The 25,854-nt window shown below is 40.9% G+C and overlaps 1 protein-coding gene across 8 annotated transcripts in view; it reads right to left on the bottom strand.

Moving 5' to 3' along the window:
* Nucleotides 1–25,854, bottom strand: part of CNKSR2 (connector enhancer of kinase suppressor of Ras 2) — a 380,784-nt gene that overhangs the window by 313,741 nt on the left and 41,189 nt on the right. For all 8 annotated transcript variants that reach the window (XM_059720858.1, XM_059720856.1, XM_059720857.1 and 5 more), the window contains exon 2: nt 3,410–3,573. In XM_059720858.1, the coding sequence (XP_059576841.1) occupies nt 3,410–3,573 (164 nt within the window). The remainder of the gene's footprint in view (nt 1–3,409; nt 3,574–25,854) is intronic.

Below are 25,854 nucleotides of genomic sequence, written 5' to 3' on the forward strand. Positions count from 1 at the left end.
GCAAAGATGGAGAAAAGTAAAAATGCCTTCTTTGATGGTTCATCATCAATAGTACCTTATTTACCACTACGGTTTCCTGGTGCTTAACAAAAGTATTTAAATGAACAAAAGTTCTTTTCTATATCATTCTCCACCCATTCTGTACAGCTGGTGACCTCAATTTTGGGTGAACTTTTTAATTCACCAAAAAGATTTTTTTTTTTTAAATCTCACTTGTAAATCAGTTCAATCTGAAATATTTTTTTAGTGATATTTCAGAATTCCCAGGGAACTAATGAATCCAGTATTTGCTCAAACTATACCCTACTATTCTATACTATATCATGCCATAACAACTATGCCAGCACAGGATCATAGGAAAGTAGCATTAGAAGGGACTTTGCAAGGTCACCTATTACAGCCTCCTGCTCAAGGCAGTATCATTCCTGCCTAAACTATCCCAACCTTGTCTAAACTGCTTTTGAAAGTTTCCAAGGATGGAAATTCCACAACTGCTCTCGGTATCCTGTTGCAACGTCTAACCACACGCATCATCAGAAAGTTCCTCAAACTAAATTCCCCCTGCTGCAGCTTGAGACCATTGCTCCTAGTCCTGTCCCCTACAGCCACAAAAAAGTCCACCTCCATCCTCCCTATAATCACCCTTCAGATATTTGAAGACTGTTATTAAATCTACCTTCTGAGTTTTCTCTTTTCCAAGCTAAATAACTCTAGTTCTTTCAGCCTTTCCTCATAAGTCTGGTTTCCCAGGACCCTGATCATTTTTGCTGCCCTGTGCTAGACTCTTCCCAAATTGTCCATGTCCTGGGAGGAATAAGGGGCCTCTATAATGGTTCATGGCACAAAGTGAGGCAGAGACCATGATCAGCACCTCTGATGAAACAAGGAGATATCCTCCCCAGCCAAAAATAGACTACCACCTACAACAAAAAGCGTCTTCCTCATCCCCAACTTTTAATGGCCACTGTGCTATAAAAACTGCTATAATCTTGCCCCCAGCTGTCAAGAAGTTCTGGTCTAACACACAGGTCCAACCCACTGAGGTTATACTAAACCACCTCAGCTTAAACTAATGAGACAAAATTGGGTCCACACACTACATGACCAAGGCCCTCTTCTGTCGAAATCAAGAAAGAAGCATTTCTAATCCATTGTGGCATGAATAATATGCAACACCCAATTAATCTTTTTCGTATTCATTTGGGGTACACATATCATTCATACCAAAAATTGCCACCAGGTGCAACTCCAGTGAAATCAAAGAAATACATCTGTAATGTCAATTTGTTAAGAGAAAGTACTCACTGTATATCAGGACTATTAGCCAGAAAAGCTACTGAAGTGGGTAAGAAGATAACTGAGGCACTTTAAAGTGCCCTAAAATATGCATGTATGCAGCTCCCCATTAAATGCTAATAGAAGTAATAAGCAAGCACTAAGTAGGAAAACATATCCCTAGACTAATTGACACAATAATAAAATGGAACTTTTATGAGTGTAATCATTTAGACTATATTCATTTACACTATATTAGTCTTAAGTCCCTAAATCAAATTTCAGCAGAGGCTTTGTCTGTTTGGTAAATAATAAATTCATATTAGGGCCTAATTAAAAACCTCATAGAGTCAATACAAAAATTCCCAATTTAGAACTCAGATAGCAGTAAGACCCTGGTGCAAGCTTCAAAGAGACAAAAAAACCCCTTGAAGATCATTAGAAGCTCTATGCTGAATTCATTGTTGTATTGCTTGTGATGACATTTTCTTTCAAAGGAACTTGTAAGGGTGGACAAACCTGTATGTAAATAATGATCAGCAACTTCATCTCTAATTCAAATCACTGTTTACAAGTTTTAGCCTTCCACAGGAGTTCATCATTTTGTATATGCAAGCCTAGTCCATTATTTATGCGTGCAAAACATATGCATGCCACCTGCTTCTCAAGAAATAATTATGGTAAAATATAGAGAGAAAAAACATCTTTCAGCTGAATCAACTATGGTCATTCCCTGTAAAGGGGTTACAAAAATAAGTTACAAATTTCACTTCTGAACACTGACATACAATTATTTCAGATACATGGTATTTTTGTTTTTTCCATGGTAATTAATATTTTTAATTTTCTTTCCACTGTCTGAAGAACAAAAATTCTGTTCCAACTAACTGACTTTACATCCTTCTGCACTGCAATAGATGTCCTCATAGGATGTTTTGTATTCTTTACTTTTCAAAAAACATGAATGCCCATCTGTTCTCCTTTTGTTCAAAGCCAGTCTGCCACAATCAACAGGAGTATAATTCTATATGGAGAAGGGAACCTGGACAGATTCTGCAGGAGCATATTCAAAACCAAACCTGTACATGTATGAAATCTATTTGTCTTCTCCTGTAATTGCCCTTCTTCCTTCTGATTTTGTGATGCTCCCTTATTCACTCACATCCCAGATGCAACAGTAAGGTATAGAGTCCTGCTACATTTAAGAGAAAGTGTGGCAGACCTACAAAGTCTCCTGGAGGTTCCCCAAAACAATCATTTTGGATTCCCACCACTGGGACTCTACTTTCTTACAGCCTCATCTGTAGTTTTGAAAATCTGTTCATAATTTAAAATCCTCAAGACAGATTTGGGTACGCAAGCACATCTTAGTAAGTCACCCTCATGCTTCTTATGTTACAATCCTATCTCCCATAGCAGAGCCAACCCCCACAGCTGAGAATACAGACAACCTGCTTTACAATTCATTTCTATAACCTTGTCAGAAAGTTCTCAAGAACAATTAAGTTATTGCCCACATCCTATATACTAAAGGTGATCCAAGCTTTCAGTGACCTGATATGACCAAGTAGTCCATTATCAGAGTCCCTTCTATACATGCCCTTATTATTTCAAGAGTTAATCCTTCCTACTGTAAAAAATACACATAACTATGTTTAAACATACTAAAATAATCGACCAATATATTATTTATAATACTCTAAAGGAGTGCATGAAAGGGACACTGGAAAACTAACTTGATTATTACTAGGACCTTTTATTTTTAAAAGGGCACCCAAATAACACACATCGTCTATCTAGACTATTTTGTAAATAAGATACTATAAAATATAAGGATCATTTTATACATAAAAACTATTTTACATTGCAAATTACATACAAAGTCATCTTCCTCAAGAAAAAGGTGCTTTAGGATGGACATAATTTTTATTAGATTGTTGTATAATAATCAAATCTGTAATGCCAATCTATTCAATTAAAAGCCTGTCTACATGGTAGTATGCACTGCTTCATGACTTAAAATTTGTTTACATGTCAGAAACTATAAAACAGTTTCTTTGCATATCTTTTACATTTGAATGAATTCTTCCAAACATTTCTCTCTCACTCCCCTTTCTCCCCCAAGGAAGTTTACCAATGCACAGAGCAAGTCAACTGCTTCCAGAATAAGTTCCTGATGGCCAATTCGGGTGACTCCCAGATCTTCCAATTCTTGGTGAGTAATACGTAGCAGCTGGTCCCCGCTAATCTTCTCCCTCTCAAAGTTCTTAATATATTGTTGCAGGCAGTCATCAAGACCTATGAGAAGGAAAGAAAGAAAGGAAAAAAAATTAACATGCTGAGCTACTTCTCCAGTGACTAGCTGGGGCTTCTGCCTGGAAGCTGCAGAATACGGTACAGACCCATCTTCTGATGAGGATGGGTCACCAGGAGTGCATTTCTTCAGTATTCCAGAATCTGCCCTGGCTTATAATAGCTTTCCTGGTATAATCCAAAGTGCCTTTTGACCTATACGGCCCTGAACAGTCTGTGCCTTACATATTTAAGGGACCACCTTTTTCCTTACATTCCACCACAATCCCTAACTGCACATTTGGGCAGGTCTTCAGCAGGCTGGGTTACATTTTGGGGTGCTGCCTGGAGACTTGGCTCTATTACATATAATTTAATTTTTATATTTTTATCTAGTCTTTATTTGTTCTTGTAAGCTGCCCTGAACCTCTTTCATGGAGAGCAACATATAAATCAAATGAATAAGTAAAAAATAAAATGGCATGGACCAAATAAATCCAAATCAGTGAAAGGTATATGCAAAAACTCTAAACCAACCCAAAAAGTATAAGTTAGCCTTTTCTCACCATTACACCCACTAGAATACACAGGCTGCTCTAGTGCAGTTCTGGCTCCAATTTGGCTCAATTTATGGTAGTCTTGAATCCCATACAGCAAGAAACATAGGACCAGAAGAGGTCTATTGAGCCAAAGCCCCTTACATATGCAATCATTTTACCCAGGGAATCCCTGAAAAGACCACTTCAAACCTTCAAACACAATTACAAGGCACTATATACAAGCTGGCATGTCTCCTATGTTGAGGTTTGCAAGAAGAGCAATCTCAGGAGACTCACAGCAACATCATGCTATATACCTGCATTAGGGAAATACTCCCCTGACAAGTTGCATCAAAATCAATAGCAGAAAGAGAGACACTATATAGGACTTAATGCTCTGGCCATTTGGCTGCAGTTTCAGCCTGATGAGTCTCACCGTACTACATATTTTGCCTAGAGCAAAAACTACCACATTATTTGACATAATTTATCATAATTTAAATAGCAGCCTTTATTCAAGCAGCCCAAAGCAATATGGCTAAGTACAGTCAAAAAGCCTGAGGCTGAACCAATTCAGTCTTTGCAGGTTAATCTAAGCTGCATAGACTGAACCAATAAGCAAGTGAACAGGCATTCACTTTTGATTCTGGAAATGCAGCCATGTGCCTGCAGTGGCCCAGGCCAAAAGACAGGGGGTGTTAGAGCATGCTTCCCTGCTTGGCTAGAGCAGGCAGCATGGACCAAGCCTAGTGCACCCACCCTGTGAAGAGAGTTTTGCAGGGGAGTTGCAAAGCATCCTGGGATGCTGGGAGACTGAGTTAACTTGAATCTGGAGGAGATCTGGGACAGGAGTTCAATAAATCAATTTAACCTAAATCAGTTCAGTCTGATACTCTATCCATCCAGATTTATCTTAAACTGGTATTGGCCATTTTAAAAGCACTTTGGCTAGGGACAGACATTCAAAAAGCCTGAACTGATTCAATCTTTGCAGGTTAGTCTAACCTGACTAGGCTGAACTGGGTTGAAACTAGACAGACATTCTCTCAGGACTGAGGAAATTCAGGCACATGCCTGCAGTGGCTCAGGCTAAAAGCCAGGGGGCACTACAGCAGCTCTCCCTTCCCCCTTCTGCAGGGAGCTGAGCTGAGGGGGGCGCGGCCAGGCCCCAGCAGGACTCTCTCAGTAGGGAGGTCTGTCTGCACAGTCCCAGGCTTTTTCCCGCTGGCTGCTCAAGGGGTGGGAGTGTTGCCAGCCCCCAGCCCTGAGCTAGCACTCTGAGGTAAGGGGGTTGTGCAGTGCATGCATCTGTTGATAAGGAGCTTTTCAATCTCCCTCCCTGCCTCGTCATACTGCCTGTAGCAAACTGAGAGAAAAGCAAGCCAGCTGGGAGGGAGGGAGTGGGGAGGGGGGCTGATGATGGTCTTTATGATCCGATTAGCAAAACAAATAGCCTCTCTCCACGCTTCAAACTTCTTAAATAGCTTACTGGCTGGCCTATTGATTAGCTCCAAAAGCCCTAAGTGGTCACTGTTCTGCCTGCCTATCCCAGTGAAATTGGACACACACACACACACACACACACACACACACACACACACACACACACACACACACACACACACACCCCCCTTGGTATTAGCTAGCATACCACATGCTGGCTACAGTCTGTGCTGTGGCAGAGAGGAGGACGGGATCTCTGCTTAAGCAGCAAGGGGTGAGAAGAGGGGAGAGTGGGGCACGGGGAAACCAACAGACCCCGCTGTGCCTGCAAATCTGCACTGAGCTCCAGCCTTGGAGCTAAGGGTAGGAGCCAGCCCTGCTATGAAGCAGACAGCCCCACCCAGCCCAGAGAGCATGCCAAGATGCTGGGGGACTCTGATTAAACTTAAACCAGCAAGGGGTCTGGGGCAGACATTGCATAAACCAGCTTGAACCAAATCAATTAAGTCTGATACTACATTCAGTCAGGTTTATCTCAAAACAGTTTCAGTCATTTTCAAACTGGTTTATGTGCACTGAACATCCATTCTGTTACAGTTTTAAACAAGATTCTGATCACTTAAACCAGTTTACGTGTAATGGCTATCCCTAGTCTTTATGTGCACTGAACGTGTGTTGTGTTACAGATCTGAACTGGTTTCCAATCATTTATACCAGTTTGTGTTATTTCTGTCCCTAACCTATAAGAAATATTACAGAGCATGTGTTCACACTATGTCCACTACTATGCAATGTACTCATCCACTTATAAATTCATTGTGAATTATTTCATAAATTTGAAGCTAAGTATTTCATATATTAAAGGTTATGCTGAAGCACATAATAACAGTATTTAATAAAAAGCAGACTCAACTATTAATTGTTAGGATTTTCAGTCTATGATGGAAAAAGAAATTTGTTTTTTAAAAATAATTCTCCTTAATTGGGAAAAGGGAGCACTATTCCCAACTAATCAAAAAACCTAATAATCTAAAGAGGGCAGGGTGGGTGGAGTTTCAGTGCCTTGTTGCACAGTAATTGGGGGTGACATTTATACAGGAGTTTGTTTTTATTTTAAAGGGTTTTTCTCTTGGGGATCCACTAAACCTTTACTGACAGCCGCCTTCTGTGCCATTTTGTAGCCACATTGGCTTCATGTAACTTAAATCCTTGGACTTCAAATTCTGCACATGAATCATAAATAAATCAAAGTATATAAACAGGACAACATTTCTGTTGTCCAATTCTGACTTGTACACTTCAAATCTCTTACTTTGCTGCACAAAAGTACTGTCAAACCTTTTAACGTTCAGAGCCTAAGTAGGTACAAATACATTCAATTACCTCAGCTTAAGGAAGCATCCAGTAGGATTCTAAAGGTTGTGCTAAGATTCAGTCCCTAAACCTTTGTTCTACTATGTGTCTTTACCTCAGGAGTACCACTAAGGCAGCATGCTTCTTGGCTGGATGTTTCCACTCAGAGCAAATCAAGATGTCTGCAGCACAAAAAAGTTGATGTGAAACTGGTGTGTCACCAGCCCAGCCTATCAAATTTTTTGTGGATTATTAATTTTGTGTTATTGCGTGTTATCATGTTAGGCTCTATTGTGGGAAGCAGTAAACACACAATATTCATCACTGCCATATCATGGAGTCTCTGGTGGAGTGAGGTCACTACCTTTTCTCCTGAGACGCACAATGGCAGCCTACTGTGCATCTAGCCACACAATGAACACACATGCTAACGCTGGTAAGTTCTAAGTATTATCCTAACTGCTAGCAAACCCCACAAACCTCTGAAATCTGCAGGACAGAAATTTTAAGCCATTTTTCCATCATCACAAAGATCTCCAGTGTTCTAGGCAGTGCATTAACCATAACCCTATCGCCTTCCAATAGGGCTAGAAACAGAAGTTACACCAAAACTGGTTTAAGATAAACCTGGATGGATGTAGTATCAGATTTAATTGATTTAAGTCAAATCCAGCTTATGGAACTTCTCAGATCCCTTCCCAATTCAAGTCAACTCACAGTCCCCCAGCAGCTCTGATCTGTGTTGCCTACTCCTGTGGAGCAGGGCTGGCCCCTTCCCCAGCTATCACAAAGCTAAGACACTAAAGCCTCTGCTCCCTGCCAGTCTGTCAGGATGGGGGGGGGGGGGAGATAGTGGGGGAGGGCAGAGAACAGCTTCTCAGGCCCCTGTCTGTACAGGACAAGGGAAAGGAAAAACCTAGCAGTCAGGGCTTTTCACCCCTGAAGCAACCATGTGAGCAGGGTTGGCATCAACTCAGCCCCACTGCCTCCCCAGCCTGTGAGAGATGGGGACTGAACAGGGCAGAGAGGGGAACTGCAGTGGCCCAGCCCAAGCCTCCGCCCGCAAGCTGGGGTCTGCCTGGCACAGGGGGAAAGCCCTGACTGGGGTCTTTTCGATCCCCTTCAAGTTGACTTGCAGGGCTGGCATCAGGTCAGCCTCTCCAGCCCAGTTGGGCACTGCTCCCCCACCCCTAAGCTGGGGTCTGCCTCATGTGGGTGAGGAGGGAAGGGAAGCCCCACAGGGAGCTCTTCACCCCCCCACCCCCCACAACCCAGCTTGTCAGGCTGGCATGAGCTCACCTTGCCCCCTCCCCAGCTGGGGGGCCAGGGCCATGTAGTGCTTTCCCCCTTCCCACCCCCCTCTCAGAGGAGTTACTAGGGAGAGATTTTCTGCTGGCTCTTCCCTCCCTGTGCCTACACTGCCACTGGGCTGGGTTTAGCAGCCTTAAGCAGCTGATCATGAGGGGTGGTGTGCATGAGTACCCCTAGGTTTCTGGCCTGGGTCAGTGCAGGTTTCTGCCTGTCTTGGCCACCAAAACACCAAATGTCAGTTCATTTTGTTATCAGTTACGCAGCTTAGAAAAACCTGCAAAGATTGAACCGATTCCACCTTGGACTTTTTGAACCTCTGTACTTAGCCCAAGAGAAGCAACAAACCATTAGTTTAGTATTTTGTGCCTTTATTTCTTCTATTCTTTTTCCTTTACAATCAAGGAGCTCTTACTCTTTATAGTAACAGAGAAGGAAGAAAGGCATCTCAACCACAAATCGTGACTCATTTGTACTAAACACCTTGCTTGCCTTGACTCTTCAGGAGCTAGGAGTTCTCTCTTACTTTTTAATAAGGAAAAAGACAATAGTTAAATGTGCAATAATAAGAAGAGTAATCTAATGAAGACCTTTTTTTCTCTTAAATCCCATTCTCCAATAAAAGAAAGAAGGCATTATGAATTGGTCAAAACCAGATCACTCTCAGCAAGTTTTAGATCAAATCACTGTGTGACTTAGCTGTTATCGGAAACAGAAGAGACTATTTAAAAAAAAGTTGAAACACTCATTATCATTCAAATTCAATCACCATCACCAACGGTTCAGCTTACATTGAAGTATGAGCCAGCATTATTTCCTTTAGAAAAAAACAAACAAAAAAAGCTTTATTGATGCTTTGGGCAACCAAACAACATTAAAAAGAAAATGAGTAAGATGCCTATGAAAGCACTCAGAGTATAACAAAGGAGGCCAATTCTATTTCTTTCAGTGAATTTAGATACCACTGTTTCATATCATGAAGTGCTAATACCTAGGTCTTAAATTACCAATTTTATTTGTGGATAATTTTTATTTTATTTATTTACTTGCATTGGATACCTTCAACTCATTTAGGTCCTGCCATACCCCTTCAGGAGTCTATGCACTCAGAGAGACAACGTAAGGATACCAGCAGTGCCACAGTGGGCTAGACCAATGGCCCATCTAGCCCAGTATCCTGCCTCTGACAGTGGCAGATATAGGTGCTAAAGGGAGAGCACTGAATTGAATAGTTCTAAATGATCTATCTCCTACCCATTATCCTCCCTGGCAGAATTATTGGTTTAGAAATGCCAGAAGAAACATCTCCAACCGTTCTGCTCAACAGCTATTAATTGATCTATCATCCATGAATTTGTCTACACCCCTTTAACTTGGCTATGCCATCTGCCTCTACCACTTCCTCTGACAATGAATTCCTCAAGTTTTACATAACATGTAGTTAAAAGAACACTCTCTTGCTTGTTTTAACCATGTCACCTATGAATTCTACAATCCAACAGGTGCCCCCTACTACTAATAATCTGGGAATTGGTGAACAACAGCTCCCTGCTCACTTGGTCCACACTGTTCATGATTTTATAGACCATCATCATACCTCCCCTCATCCTTCTACTTCCCAAACTGAAGAATTCTAGCTTTTTTAGGGCATGTGTAGATGAAGCAGGGGCCCTATATTGAAGCAGGGGTTTTTAAAAATACTGCTTCAATTTAGGGCCCTTTAAACCCCTGTGTCATACACACAGCCGAGCTTACCTGCCTCTCTGACAGGGAGGGGAGGGCGAGCTGCCGGGCAGGCAGAGCAGTCCCTGGGCTGTGGGGGGAGCTGATGCTTCCCTCCCTGACAGCAGTGGCCCCCCCCATGCAGCTCCCACCCAAAGGCACCTAGCTCAGGTGGTCCCAGGGGGCACCCCAGCTGTGGAGGGAAGAACCAGGCCCTCGTGCAGCTCAGGTAGGCAGCCAGCCAGGGGAAAAACAAAAAAAAAGATCAGGCTCGCTGCTTTTCTTGGGTGGAGTCTGCCTTCCCGTGCTGCTGCCAGGCTGCCTGCAAGGGCTTCCTGCAGAGCCCCTGAGCTGCACAGAGCCCGTTGCTTCACTCCACAGCTGTAGGGCAGCAAACAAACTCTTCAGAGGAGTTTTAGTTTGCTGCGCCCCAAGTTATTTAAGGTGCATGACGCCGCTAAAATTTGCTACAGCGGCTGGAATTACTGCGCAATACGCCGCCAATGCATGCAAACACCAACACCATTAAAGTGGTGCAAAAGCATTTAACCCACTTTAAAGTGTTGTGCATACATGCCCCTCATTTGTCTACACACGGCCTTAGTCTCTCCTGATATAACAACTGCTCCATGCCCCTGATCACTTTGGTTGCCCTTTTCTGGGCCTTTTCTAATTCTATTACATCCTTTTTGAGATGCACAAATCAGAACTGTACACAGTATTCAAGATGTGGATGCACCGTGGATTTGTATAATAGCATGAGGAGGTAACAGTAGGTTATATCCTGTTGTCAACAATTCTTCAATTTCACTTTTGAGTTCCTTCAGAACTCAAAAGTGAACCCGCAAGAGAAGGTTGAGAGGCGACCTTGTGGCTGCCTATAAGTTCATCACGGGGGCACAGAAGGGAATTGGTGAGGTTTTATTCACCAAGGCGCCCCCGGGGGTTACAAGAAACAATGGCCACAAGCTAGCAGAGAGCAGATTTAGACTAGACATTAGGAAGAACTTCTTCACAGTTCGAGTGGCCAAGGTCTGGAACGGGCTCCCAAGAGAGGTGGTGCTCTCCCCTACCCTGGGGGTCTTCAAGAGGAGGTTAGATAGGTATCTACCTGGGGTCATCTAAACCCAGCACTCTTTCCTGACTATGCAGGGGGTTGGACACGATGATCTATTGAGGTCCCTTCCGACTCTAGCATCCATGAACCTATGAATCTCTGGTGAATGCCATCCCAACCCAGTGATTTAACATTTAATTTATCAATTTGTTCTAAAGCTACTTCTATTTTCACTTCAGTGTGGTTCCACTCTTCAGATTTATCTACTAGGAAGGATTAATCTGGCATGGGAATTTCCCCAATATCTTCTGCAGTAAACACCAATGCCAACAAGTGGTGATGAAGTCCAGCATCATTATATCATGTACAGGTTCTCCTTGACACCTTTCCCTTTGCTTCCCATTTCCCTCTCTCAGATCCCAGTTGATAGGCGATGTCTACTTTTGATGTAAACTTAAATTACGGGCAGGATAAAGGATTATTTTTTCTGGACTGCATTCAAACCTTACTAACTGAAAAAAAATACATTCAGACATTTTTGCACCACTAGTCAAAGATTTTTGACAGACCTTTCTGAAGTATCCATATTCACACATGCTCTCAGAGTTATTCAAGGCCATGTTAGACTTCTTTGCTAGATTTTTGAGAAGGTCCTCATAGGAATCATTTTACATATGCAATGTCAAATATAATAGCTAACATATTTATTTTTTAAAGGAACTAAATCTAGTACTTTTAGCAGATCATTTTTCCTGATGATACTTCTGTGTTAAAACAGACTGAATACATTTGATGTCTTTTCACAGCAGGCAAAAAAAACCCCCCAACCCCCTCTCCTCCCCTCCTAAAAATAAACCCAAGCTCAAATAAGTATTTTTGATATTTCTGAACTTAAATTCCCACTGCTTACGTAGACATTGCTTGGGAAGTCGAATCAAAATCTCTGACCCAATCAGCAAAACTAGTTTTCTATCAGTAGTAGCTAATAACACAAATTAAGAACAAGTCATTAAAAGGGTATTCCATAAACAATTACTGTATGCCAATTGTAAATAGTCACATAAAAATACTTTTGCTCTAATTCCTATATATATATGTTACTCAGAATGATGTAGATATCTTCTATATCTTCTATTTCTATGTAGGGTAGAAAGAAATTAAACCAAAAAAATACGTGAAGACAATTGTATTGACTCACCTATTTCATGAAAACATAACCAGGAAAAAGGAAAGCAACCTAAGTGTATGACATTTTCCATATAGCTTGCCACAACAATGAATAAGCTGGTTCACTACCTGTTATCCTAAAATAGTACACCTTTTTCAAGTCACCTATTTTTGGATTCCATTTCCTAAAGAGCAACATTTTTTCATTCCACATGTAGGAAGATATTAAAAAATAGCTACTTGTCTTCATCTCCATTTTTCCCCCAAAATATTACCGGAAACTGCAGCATTTAACAGAAGCCAAAATACTCACACTGCAAGACCAACAGGAAGTAGATAAAGACCTCTAAATAGAGTTTCTACTGCCAGATGCCAACTGGGTCAAGAGGAAGCAAGACCCACCTGAAATCTGGCAGATCCTCCTTGAGTGGAAGGATAAAGCCTTCCATACCAATGTTCTGTGTCTGCCCTTGGTCAGTGACCTAAGGATCAACCCCAGAAGCTAATTCCTGTCTGCTTTATTAAGGATCTGTCCTTGCTCTTTCTTCTTCTCTTTCCTCCAGCCCCAGAAGTCTCCCACACCAGAACATGTCACATAAATTTGACCTACAGGAGTACTGATAAGGAACGGCAATGTAAATCCAGTCACCAGTCATTTGATGCAGGCCAGAGTCATTATCTATTGCAGAGGTGGCCAAAGTGCGGCTCAGGAGCCGCATGTGGCTAGCTGGCACAGTATGTGCAGCTTGCCAGAAACTGTCCAAAGCCCCGCCCACTTCTCCCAGGACTGCCCTCTTCTCCGGGTTACAATATCCTTCTACCACCGCCCATGAAGGAAGTTACTCATTTACTCCCAGGGTAAGTAATAACTAGTCACCCTGATCCATTGACTTCTGTTGCACCTTCCTTGACAATCAAATGCAACTAAATCACAATACCAAACAAAAACATCCACCAAAAAAAAACGTAGGTGATCACTGAAACAAATCAAGATGTATTGAGATGTAACTCCAGGTACAGATCCTGCACATTTTGACATGTTCAAGGATTCTGCCACTACATACTGATAACTATTAAGTCACTGGCCTGTGAGCACTTGAGTTCTGCAATTTCTTCTGCAGTGATTTTACTGACCAGTGAGGTGGGTTTGTCACCTTAGGACACGTCCTGACAAGTTCACATGTGCAGGGGCACATTTCCTGCAGGACAAATATTAGTATCATATATCTGTGCCACTGCTGTTTATCCCTGGGCACGCCCCTGTACATTCACTTTGGCACAAAGTGACATAGGTGAGGTAGGGGAGACTGGGGCCAGCACCTGTGCTTGGGCTCCTGGTGACCTGTCCCCAGCAGCAGCAGCACCAAGCCGGCTGCTCAGAGCCTGGCCAGCAGCTGGAACATGGCTCTGGCCAGCCACGCTCTGCTTTCTGATAGCACACACTGCTGCTGCGTGCATACCGCCACATTTTTCCAGTGGCTGTTTTTCAGTGGGTGCATGTACATCGCACATGGTTTGCAGTGCCTCAAACTGCTTTGGAGGCGCTGCAAACCGCATGTCTGTACTTGTTGGGACGTACCCCTAGAGTTATGTTCATACCCACTTTAAATCATTCTGTTCATTTGGTAGTACATTTGTAAAAAAAGTGATAACATTTTTTTTTTTTTTTAAATCTCAGGTCTTTTGTTAGTTACTGGAATGCATAATTTGCTAGATCCAGCAGACTAATCCTTCTAGATCCAGCAGACTTATCTCTTTCTATTCCTTTATTCCCAGTCCCCTAGGATTTCTAGGAGTTGCAGTCCAAACTACAGCACAGTTCTGTAGAACTGCTCCCCCTATCGTCACACAGTCTATCAGCCATCATTTTTACATCAATTATTAACGAAGAAAATATTTTTTCATTGGTGTGAGGCAAAATAGACATTTATCAATTTTTAGCCATAAAAATCAAATTCTGCAAAGCCTACTCACGCTGCACGGGCCCACGATGAACATATGGCCTATGACAGGGTATGCTTGAAAACGAAATATCAAATGTTACTGATATGAGCCACGTGTGAATCATAGGCCATTCTCCAATATTAAACGATTTGATATTGTGTGGTGAGTAACTGAGATGAAGCAGCTGAATTTAAAAGGCAAAGAGAACAAACTGAAAGATCTGGTATTGGGCCAACTTTGCATTCCTGCTTGATCAGGTACTTGTCAGTGCTGCGAGCACAGGATCTGCTGTCTGCCACAACCCCATTCTTTCCAGGGAAGGAAAGGGGTCATGAGAAGATTTATCCCAAGTAAAAACTGCCAAAAGCATATGATTTGCAAGGACAGATGGAAAGCAAACAAGAGGGAGCACAACTCTGTAGTCTAGCAGTGAGGCCACTTGCCTTCAGAGAGGAGCAAGTCCTAGGTTACAGCACCCGATTTCCCAAAAAAAAGAAAAAGACTTTCTTTTCCACACTGAAGGCACTTCAGGACATGAAAAGCCACCCATTTTATCTAACACTTGTTTTCTTTGGCTTGATTTGTACCTTGTTCTAGAATTAAAAACATACTTGCTAGCAATCAGCCAATCTGGCTGCACTCTTCCTAAATTTTTATTTTATATGTTTGTTGTATGTGTGCACGTGGTGGGGGGGTTGTGTGTAATAAATAGGAAACTAAAGCCATGTCAAAAGATATAGTGGACACTGCAAAAAGAGAGAGAGCAAGAGAGAAAGCAAGCAACCTACACATGGCACTCATATATCATCTCCAAATTTTGTCAGCATCCCAAGCCAAGACACAGAGCATGCACAGAGACATTGAATAACACAGATAGCACAGACATGCTGCTAAAATATGTTGCATTTGTGTACACTATTGACTAGCTTTACTTTTTAAGTATTAGTTGACTAATAAGAGGTAATCCTTTGCATGTAATGGATGCATACAATTATTATTTGACTAAAATGTTACCAAAATCAATTTGGAAAGTCAAAAGAGCTCACATTGAGAATAATTCCAATGTTACTTAAACAATGAGAAGACTGTGCATTTGAGGTCTCTGGACTATTCTAAATGGTTTAAGTTTAGCTCTATTGCTGAATTAAAGATGTTATTTTAATATACGCTATGTTTCTTTTGATGTACTATAAAGAACTGCTGACTCAAGAAGGGCAAGAAAAGTTCTCTATTAATAAAGAGAAAGATTATAGGTAAGTTAAGGCAATCTCCTCTTTGGAAGCTCTCATCTATCTGTGTTAAAAAGGAGAGAAAGCTTCCCAAAGTGAAAAGAGCTCAGAAGTCAAGTACAACAAATATCGTAACTTTGAATTTTTATCATAGAGCTCTCCTTTCTTTGATTACTGTGCCTCAACCTATGGTGAACCTAAAAGCTTTGGGAAGCTCTTGCCTCTGTGATGAGGATACAGATAGCACTATATTTTAAACTAACATTATTGAGCTCTACCCTGTGTGAGCCATTAGCTCACTGATGCAATATTGGACAGAGCATTTCTATTCAGTTCTTACTGGGAACCGATCAGAAAATCTTTTACTCGTACGACTGCTTCTAGAATAAGGTGGAATGATGTTGCTTTATCATTTATAGTGTTTCCTTATTATCCGCAATGTTTGCAAGCATCCAGATGAAAATAATTACAAATAGACACTGATCTGTCAGACATATTTCTCCTATACCTCAGCTATACCAAAAGTGAAAATTTGTATATCACTTAAAAGATATTCAACACAAATAAATTTGTGCTTATTTTAATATTCACAGCACCCTAAAGCCTTCTTCTTTTACTACACTTCAAAGATGACATAAATCATATTAACCATCTCCAAGGCATTCATGTGCATTAATAAAGCTATTAACACAATTTAAACCAAAATATTTATACCTGCAACTTAAACAAAGGTCCAATTTCTAATAGGCAACTTGACTGGATACATATCAGACACAAACAAAATATTCCAGATAAATATTACTCTAATAATAGTCATAAATAAGCAATTTATCCTAGGATAGAAAAACTAGTAAAATTCAAGATGCGTAATAGTTACCACCTCATGAGTCTGTTGTTTAGTCTGGGATGAAAAGGAAAATTATAGCTATTACAGTTTAAACACACCTATCAAATGTGAGACTTGAAGAGGATTAGATTTTGATACACCACTGATGAGCTAAAACAAAAATACAACCACATCTACCCCGTGCAGCTAATTTATTTTGAGCAATCTTGAAAATGCAGGATTCAGCAAAGTCACAAAATAGACACAGGTCCACACACGAATGCAGAAAGGAGGGCAAGGTATTAAATAAAAAAGTTGACAAAGATTTTATTTTTCTCGGCTTTGCTTTAGCTTTTCTTTCTGGATGGAATTCAGTGTATGAGAAGCATATAACTAGAATGCATTTAAAATGCAACTCTATTTCTAAAATTTTGGGTTTTTCCCTCAATATGCAGTATACATATAATAGTGACTAAGATGATATAAAGAAAAAGAGGAACACCCATAAATAAAAACAAAGTCTGCATTTTCCCTTTTCTTGGCAAGGTCTGATGGTCCTGTATTCTGGAACTGGCTTGTAGTGCACTTCAAAGTGAAAAATTGCTAGGCTGTAATCTACCCTCTGTAACATTCAAGATTTATTGACAACCAGCTTTAAGATTATAACCCTGCTGTAGCTTTCCTATAATTTAAAACATTTCCATTTTCTAATAAAAATCTGGAGAAGGGGGGAAAAAGAAAAAAATCAGTGTGTGTACTAGCTATGTAACTTGTGCCATTAAATCATCTACCGCACCTATAAAAACAATATAAAATCCATATAATTGATACATGTTGAAATTTCTTATGGCATTATAAATACATGGACAAATGAAAATCTTTTGCAATTAACTAACTACCTTAATGTTATCTTTATCAAAACAGCAGGATGAATATAAATTCATGTAATGGATAGCAGCACAACCATTCAAAAGTCAGGCAGCAAAAGGCATGGGGTAGCAAATTATAATATGTTACCACAGATTTCATAGGATTACATTTGCTCTCTTTGTTCAAAATTAGGCACTGGGCTCAACTAAGGTATTTTTCATTATTTTTATTTGTTCCTGTGGGAAACAATATGTAAACATTTCTGAGCACCATTTCAGGTAAATACTTACAATAAGTTTACAGCACTATACTGTTCCTATAATATTTCAAATGTAAAAGTTCAGAATTAGATGAAGCTTTGGTTAAGAAATCAAAATTTTTCCCTGTAATTTATAATGTTGGACCTAGCTAATATGGATCGACCACATTAGCCACTACCTATTTGCTTAAATTACACCTATGTACCAATTTGATTTGAAACTGATTATGTGGTTTTTAAAATCACAGGAGATGTAACCAGGAAATGAGTCTCTTTCCTGGCTCTGACAGTTTTCACTGTGCCCTTGGACAATTAAAGATTTCACTGTTATTCAGCACAGAGCCAGCCCTAAGGGTAGGAAGCGTGAGTGGCTGCCCAGGTTACCCTGGTCAACAGGGATCCTGGTTTTCTCTGATTTAAATTAAAAAAAAAATCGCCAATTTTTTTTTTATATATATATATATATATATATATATATATATATGAATGAGAGAGAGAGAGAGAGAGAGAGTGGTGTTTCATTTTAATCATGGAAAAATGTAGATTTGGGGTTCTCTTTTTTAAACAAGAATTGGGGATTTTTTTAAATAAGAGAAAACTAGGATCCCTGCTGGTCAGGGGGCATCGGTGGTGTGGTGCAGCTCTGGTATTACTATTCAAGCAGCTAAGGAAGCTAAGGTAAAAAACAATAGGTCACTAATGGGCCATTAGCATCCTTAGCTGCCCAAATAGTAATACATACCAAAGCTACACTACCCCAGGGAAGGGGGCAGCTGCTCAGCGCTGGCAGAAACATGGCCAGAGCTGGGACACTCATTGGAATTTTCACCAGCTGTGACCCTTGCAAGCATGTGCCAGCGTGTGCCGGAAAGCTCATTTTAATTTTCACTGTCCATAAAACTTGAAAGAAAACAATGTCCCGAGTACCTAAGAGGAGGCTGTCAAGGGTGCAGAACAGGAAGCAAAATGCTCAGTTAATGACTGAAATAAAAAAATTTAAAAGATACAGACATGATGGAAAAATACTTTAATCAGTTAACAACAACCCATGCAGGAGTAGCAAGATGGTCATAGCAGAGACATCAGATGAAAAATGCATAGATGACCCTCAACTCAACTTCCAAGCATCTTCTCAACAGAAACAAAGAGATCAAAACAACACAGAAATTCTTCATCTGGACCAGAATAATGACAATGCATCTAATGACGATTCCCACTATAGGCATTACCAATGCCATTTCTGATTGTGCTTTATGGCCCAATCTAATGCCTATAATTCAAAACCAGCTAGTGACCAATGGTCCAAAGTAGAGGACATGGATTTTCCTCTGGATGAGTAAAATCACCATTTTTCTATGTTTTTATATAGAAATCTTGAAAGTGGTGAGGTTCTGATGCGGCAGCGGCTGCTTTACTCAGACTCCACTAACAGTTTTCTATTTCTGCTGCAAGCTCTTCAACTTGAATCCAAAATTATCCTCAGCATTTTAGAGGTCAAATGATTGGACCCACACATCTCAGCTTCTTGTACATCATGAAAAGTCATCAAGTCATGTAAATTCCTGTCGAATGAGGGTTGAAGCAGTGTAAAGCAGGATCATTGTATAATCTTGGCATTGATCTAGTGGTTAAACCAACTCCGTGTGTTCATCGTAATAAGTGTCAATTAAGTTACGAATGTGAAGATGAGACCGTTTACAATCCAAAAGTCAAGGTCAAACTTGATCTTTTAAACTGGCTTATAGACACAGTGAGAGTGTCCATGGAAGAATGGTGTGAGCCAATGAATCAACATGTGAGTCTTTGGGGTTTTCTGTATAACATAACACAACCCCCTGACAAAGAAACTTTGAAGAAGCACTGAAGGGACCTTCATTGTGTGTTGACATGTGGACAGATCTCTGACATTAACGGTGCTGACCTCTGCAAAGAACTTAGCTATCTCCAAAGTCTACTTCCAATGGACTGTAGTACTCTTCAAGTTCTACATGTTATTTACAACCATGAGCTTCATGACAACTTCCCAAACACATGGATAGCACTCAAGATCCTGTTAAGCATACCCATATCAGTGGCAAGCAGTGAACAGAGCTTCTCAAAGTTGAAGATCATAAAAATATATTTGCAAGCAACCATGGGAGACGACAGGCTAATTTTGCTGGCCATCCCGTCTCTTGAGAATGCTGTGGCTCAAAATATAGACCTGCCATAAGCAGGGATCCTAGTTTTCTGTTCATCACAGAAAACCACATGCTGCTGATTAACAGAGAGGCAAAATGTGTGATGAAAATAAGAGCAGAAATGGCACCACTCACAGCAGGATGCCACCACACTTTCAGCGTGTCATGGAAAAACAGGGATTTTTGTGTTTTTTAAATTGAGATTTTTGAGTTTCCCCATGGAAAACTAATAAGTAATATCAGACTTTGTGGCAGTAAAGGCATACACAATCATCTGAGTCTTGGAGTCTTGGTAAATAACGTTTTTTATTTGTTATTATTAGTTTAGTTTTTAGTTAATATTGTTATTAGTTTATCACTTCTTGGCCTCTTAAAGGCTCAGATAAAGTGTTTAATTTAATGTTCAGTTTGTCACAGCTATGTTATTTTTTATGACATATCATTTATTTGAATAAAAAGGAACTGAATTGAATTTTGTGTCATTTGCTCTTTTGTATTTTTTTTCCGTAAATTATAAAAAAAACCTTTTGAGATAACTTTATTTCTGAAACAAAGGGGATAGGCGGAAAGGGGGGGAGTGCCAAAATACAAGTTCACCTAAGGCACCATTTTCCCTACGGCCAGCTCCAATTCAGCATCTCCACCTGAAAAATAAGAATATTTCTCTACTTATCTGGAGATTGTTGACAGTTCATTCATAGGCTTTCAGTTTGCACATGGTTTCATACCATCCAAATGCCATGAGTATCATATGTTAAAAGCTTCAGCAGCAAACTGAATGCATCAAGAATAAGGAATAGTTTTGTGCCTACTGTAGAAAGTACTGGAGGCAACAGCTGCAACAAAAATATGTCTTATTTTGGAAGTGTTTTTTGAAAAGACCAGTTATGAATACTTAAACTCCATTTTGAGTTAACGGATTACAAATATTTTACATTTTTTTCCTTATAATTCTAGTGTAGACAGGATATTTTTTAATCTTGCAGTATGTATGTCCTACTCCTTCTACAGCACTGCAGGAAAAGAAAAACGATGTTCTACAGAAGTGAAAAGGAACACCAGATGAAATGTAGAGAATTAAGACTGTATTAGAGGGATGCCACACTTTACGGGCCTTTTGGGCAGCTCTGGACCATAAACTCCATGTGAACTAGATCTGGACCCAGCAGTAGCAGGCAAGCAGGGGTTAAAGGTGCCACCACTCGAGGGTCAAAGCAGCAGCAGCTGGATCTGGCCCTCAAGTCACATCTTTGACATACCTGCTATATTAGATTTAACTGGATCTAGGAAACAGCTGAAAGTAATTGGATGGGAGGTGGAAACAAAAAGTTGGGCATGAAACAAGATTTTCCAGTTAGGATACTAGTCCCTTAAATTGTATTCAAAGTTCTGGTCTGGTCATTTGATTCTGATTTTCCTTTTGTTTCCATGCCTGCAGATTGGCTTTTCAACAACAAACTTTCACCTCTCCGTGCTACTGTTTCAATCTGCCTGCATGCCAGTTCAGAAATATAGTTTTAATATTGCTGAGGCCAAAACTTCACAGCTAAACATTTTTTAAATGAAAGCTTAGAGTGTGGAGACTACTATAAATCCGTAAAATAATCCAAATGTTGTAATTCCATACATATTTCGATGAAAACCAAGGATCAGTATCCTGATTATCAATATTGTTCTCAGCATAAAAGAGATCATAATTATTGTTATATTTAGGACTACAATGCCTAGGATTGCTGCCTTTGGGATTACAAAAGCTATATTGTTCAATTTACAGCTGCAGCCTTTACATACACTTTTTAGCATGCTACAGGATTTCTGGTATGTGCCACAGAACCCACAATAGCAACAAAAGTATCAAATCCCTTGAATAAAGCCAATATCAAATACCTATCTCTCATAATAGGAATGCTGGCAGGCATTTACTCAAATATAACGTACAATCTTTACCTAAAGTTTACTTAATCATTTCCTTTTAACCATTCATTCATATGCATAGTTTTAGTCCAGTTTCACCGGCATAATTGTCATGAGAACATATGGTGCACTGGATGAGATATACCACATTCTAGGATAAATATGTGTACATTCCATGGATTCTGATGATGTGTTTGTAAGAGGTGTTGAATTTGGCATAAGCTGTTGTTATGGCAGTGGAGATGAGTTGACAGGTTTTGCTTTTATTGCTGAAGCAGCATTGGGTCCCATTTGGTGTTTATTGATCAGCAGGGTCCCATTTCGTGTTTACTGATCAGCAGTTTGCTTCTGATGAAGTTAGGAAGTTGTTTGAAAGCCTAGGGCAGAATGGAAGGAGAGGGACCACTGGGAATATTTCTGTAACTGAAACCAGACAGAAAACTACGCACCAGAATGATCATAGGAAAAAGACTAAGGACAGAGAGACACACACAAACATGGGAAGGAGAATGTTTTACAGAAAGCAGCCACTCTCCCCTTTTTGACCTCACAATCCTTGTGGAAAATTTACAGAACGCCTTCAGAAGATGAGCCTGGGAACAAAAAATCATAATCATAATCAAAGAAACCAGAAATCAAACAGACTTTATGGCTCATTATACTCTTCCCAGGATCCTTGCTAATCTCTCTGCAGGTTTGTGATAACCAGGCAAGGACCCTGCTTTCCCACTTGAAAGGCCTTGCTCTTCACTTTAGGTAATCTTTTCTACTGCTTTCTCTTGTTAGCTATTCCACATAATGTCTCTTCTCCCATAATTCACAGCCCTGCTCCATTCCATTTCTTTAAGCAGACTGTTTTGATTTACATATGAAGTTTTACACAGGCTGTTATTTAGCTCAAATAGTTTGCTTTTTTCTGAGACTTGAGGAAGATCACTTTGTTCCTGAAAGCTTGTCAAAATCTCGCTCAACAATTAAGTTGATCTAACCCACAAAAATCCTTGCCTCTGACAACCTAGAAGTTTCACACACTTCTTCAGTTTCAGTTATTTAAAGTATATTTGCATCAAAAACACTACCCTGAATCTATGGTTCTAGGTACAGTACTATCCAAAAACAGAAGTAGGAATTCCTCTGACTCGAGTGTTTTTTACTTTACTGTTTTTTAAAGTTAACCTTCAATACACGCAACTGTTTAACTCAGATCATTAAAATAAAGACTATTAAAAGTCCAACAGTACTTTGTTATTCACACTATTTACTCTTTCCTATTTGCCTCATTTAGATAATGAACTCAGACTGCTCAATTTTAATAGTTGTTTCAAGTCTATTTAACTTTTTGGGTTTTCATGTACTAGTACAGGGACAGGCAAAATATGGCACATGGGCCAGATCCAGCCCACCAGGAACTTTTATCCAGCCCACGGTGCCCACCAACTAATTGCATCAATTCCAGCCCTTTTGCCCACAAGGGTGGGAGCAAAGTGACCATGTATAAACACACCCAACATATCCTTCTGTGCCTCACTCCCACCCTCCTGGGCGGAAGAGCCTGGTCCAGCCAGTGTGCAGCTTCCAAGCAAGGCTGCTGCTGCCACTGCTGCAGCCACCAGGGGATCTGCTCGGCTTCATCAGTATCCCACTCACTCCAGTCACCAGGTAAGGAAGCAGCAGGGAGCTGGCAATAGCACAGAGGCCACACCCAGGGGGTGGCAGCAGCGCAGAGCTTGGGTGGGAAGAGTGTGGGTGTGAGGGAGGGTGTAGGGGTATGGTTATCCCCCCATACCTCCCCCACTGTGCACAGCCTTGCAGGTGGCAGCAGCAACAGCAGATAGGGGTGCTCGGGGCGCTGGTGCCCAGTGGTGCACAGCTTTGGTCAGCACTGGATATCACAGTGAGGATCACCTCTATCACCAGCACTCCCTGGCATGCACGAGCAGCCCCCGTACTTGCACGCCACCAGATTTCAGCTACACACACTGGAACCAGCTGCCTTCCCTGCCCCCTGGCACATGATCCTCGCCACGATGTGCAGGACTGGCCAGAGCTGTGTGCCACCAGACACCACTGCCTGCACCAGGCATGAGCACCCCGAGCGCCCCCACCTGCTGCTGCTATGCCATGGTGGGACTGTGGGAGGATCCCCACACCCCCTCACACCCCACAAATGCCATACACCCACATCCTGCCCCAACCCCGCACTTATACACTCTCCAACATACCCTACTGCCCCACACACACCCTCTCCACTATGCACCCTCCCCTTACACCCCACTATACACTGTGGCAGGCCAGTAAGGCGTGCTCCTGCCTTATTTTTGAGTTGTTATGCAATCACCTCTATTTTCACTATGAAAACATAAATCATGACAAAAATATTTTTGTAATAAAATTAAAAGGTTATAGTAGGTATTTGTCTTTTAGCGTAAGATTTGGGTTTTTTCTGGTTCTAAGATGGCAACCCCCCATCCCAAAAGGAGCATTTCCAGGGGGCAAGGGGAGGGACTTCTGGTGCCAAAGGTCAGGGGTTAAGGAGCAGGACTTCTGGTCCCAAAATGGCAACCAGGGAGCGCAGCAACTATCAAGGAGTGGGGCTACCCATAAGGTCCTCAAAAGCTCACCAAACCTCATTAAGCAGCCCTTCATCCAAAATAATTGCCCATTCCTTATATATATTTGAAAGATCATTTCAACTTCCTCTGCATAGCATTACCTGTGTATTTTGACTGTCCAAAAAGCCAAATGAAAAAATATATTTAACTAACTGGTAATTTGAGAATTTTATTTTGATATCTACAACATGGGCAAAATGCTGAAATTTGGAGGCAATGGGTATTCCAAGAATAATTTTAAAAATGATAAAATTAAGTACTGCCTTCCTGGTAATACTAGAGTTTATAAAAACTTTTATGAAGAACGTAAATGATGCATCTAAAACTACATACGGATGCGTCTTTAAAATTGATTACATTAACATTTTAATATGTTCTTAATATATATTAATTGTTCCTACATGCATTAGCAAATCCCACTTAATCATCATCTTTAAAAGGTCTGTTTGTGTGTGATCAACTTCTTGTTGTTATCTGTTAACTTTTTTCAAATTCCAAGAAATGTAAATATATATTATAAAAATCTATTTGATACCCTAAGGCTGTGTCTGTTCATTTTCCATTGACCTGATTTTTCATACTTTAACTTTCATGTCACTACTTATAGTAGAAATCATTGTTTTCCAAAAATGCACTACCATGGATCTAGCTGTAAAGTAGTAACTGGATTACTAATAAGTCATTGGTAAAAAAAAATAGCATATCCTTTTTATAAAGAAATGTGTTGTATGGGTCTGGCAGCTTGCAAGAAACTGAATCTAGTTAAATCTGTGTTTGCGTTACAAGATGGCACACAACATTCATGCCTCCTGAGGATCCTCTTGGCCATCACAGCCTGAACTGGACAATCTTCTTAGAAAGAAACCAATACTCCCAGAACATAGGAAACAACCATGTCTTCATGGGAAGAAACATACCTACAGACACACATGCAAATATTATCACGCAGAAAGCGGAAATCAGCCTCAGCAGTCTATAGCTAATGAATTTTGCACTACATGCTGAACGACAGGTGCCAAAATGGCAAGTCAATCAGATCTCAGTATAAGGACTCCCCATATATCAAAATTTGGAGGAAAAATCTCCCACCAAAAACAAACTGGTAACTGGGTCTGATAGTTTATGAGTCCGAGAAGAAAGTGAAACCTCCTGAAAGACCTGCTCACTTGAAGAAGCAATGGGATCTGATTCTTGATCCTAGTAATCACACCTCCTGCCATACCAAATGTGTAGTAGGAGGCACAATTGCGGGACTGGGGATCAGATCCCAAATCACACCATATTGCCAGTGATCCTGGGTTCCCCCTGCACTGGCAGGTTGGGAGCCTGACAATCAGCAGGTCATCATCTGGTTCTGGGGCCCTAGAGGGCTAGTTCAAGCCTCCATGTGGTCCCCAAAACCAGCCAAACATTAGCTGATTGTTGGCATATCAAAACTGGCAAAGGGCTCAAGTCCTAAGGCAGTCCTGATCTTTTGATAATCAGCTTCTTGGGGTCTTGAGCAGCTGATTGTCACGAGAATCAGGACTACCCCAGGGCTCAAGCCCCATGGCAATCCCAATCTGCAGTCAGTTGGCAGAAACCACCCCAGAATTTGAGCCCAGGGGCAGTCCCTACCAACTAATGATGAACTGATAGGGACAATCCCCACTCAAGCCCTGGAGCTGTCTTGATCCGCCGTTGGCTGGCAGGGCCCACCCCAAGGCCATACCTGCAAGATGACAACAAGCTGATTGGGACCAGTCCAGGGCTGAGCACTGGGGCCATCCCTCCCACATATTCAAATTAAGGTGCCATGGACACTAGCTACAAATTTATTACACACATTTTGTGTAATGACGTTGTAGCTGGTTTCCTGTTTTAT

This window comes from Alligator mississippiensis, chromosome 1 (assembly GCF_030867095.1).
Source record: "Alligator mississippiensis isolate rAllMis1 chromosome 1, rAllMis1, whole genome shotgun sequence".
In the NCBI taxonomy this organism is placed as follows: Eukaryota; Metazoa; Chordata; order Crocodylia; family Alligatoridae; genus Alligator; species Alligator mississippiensis.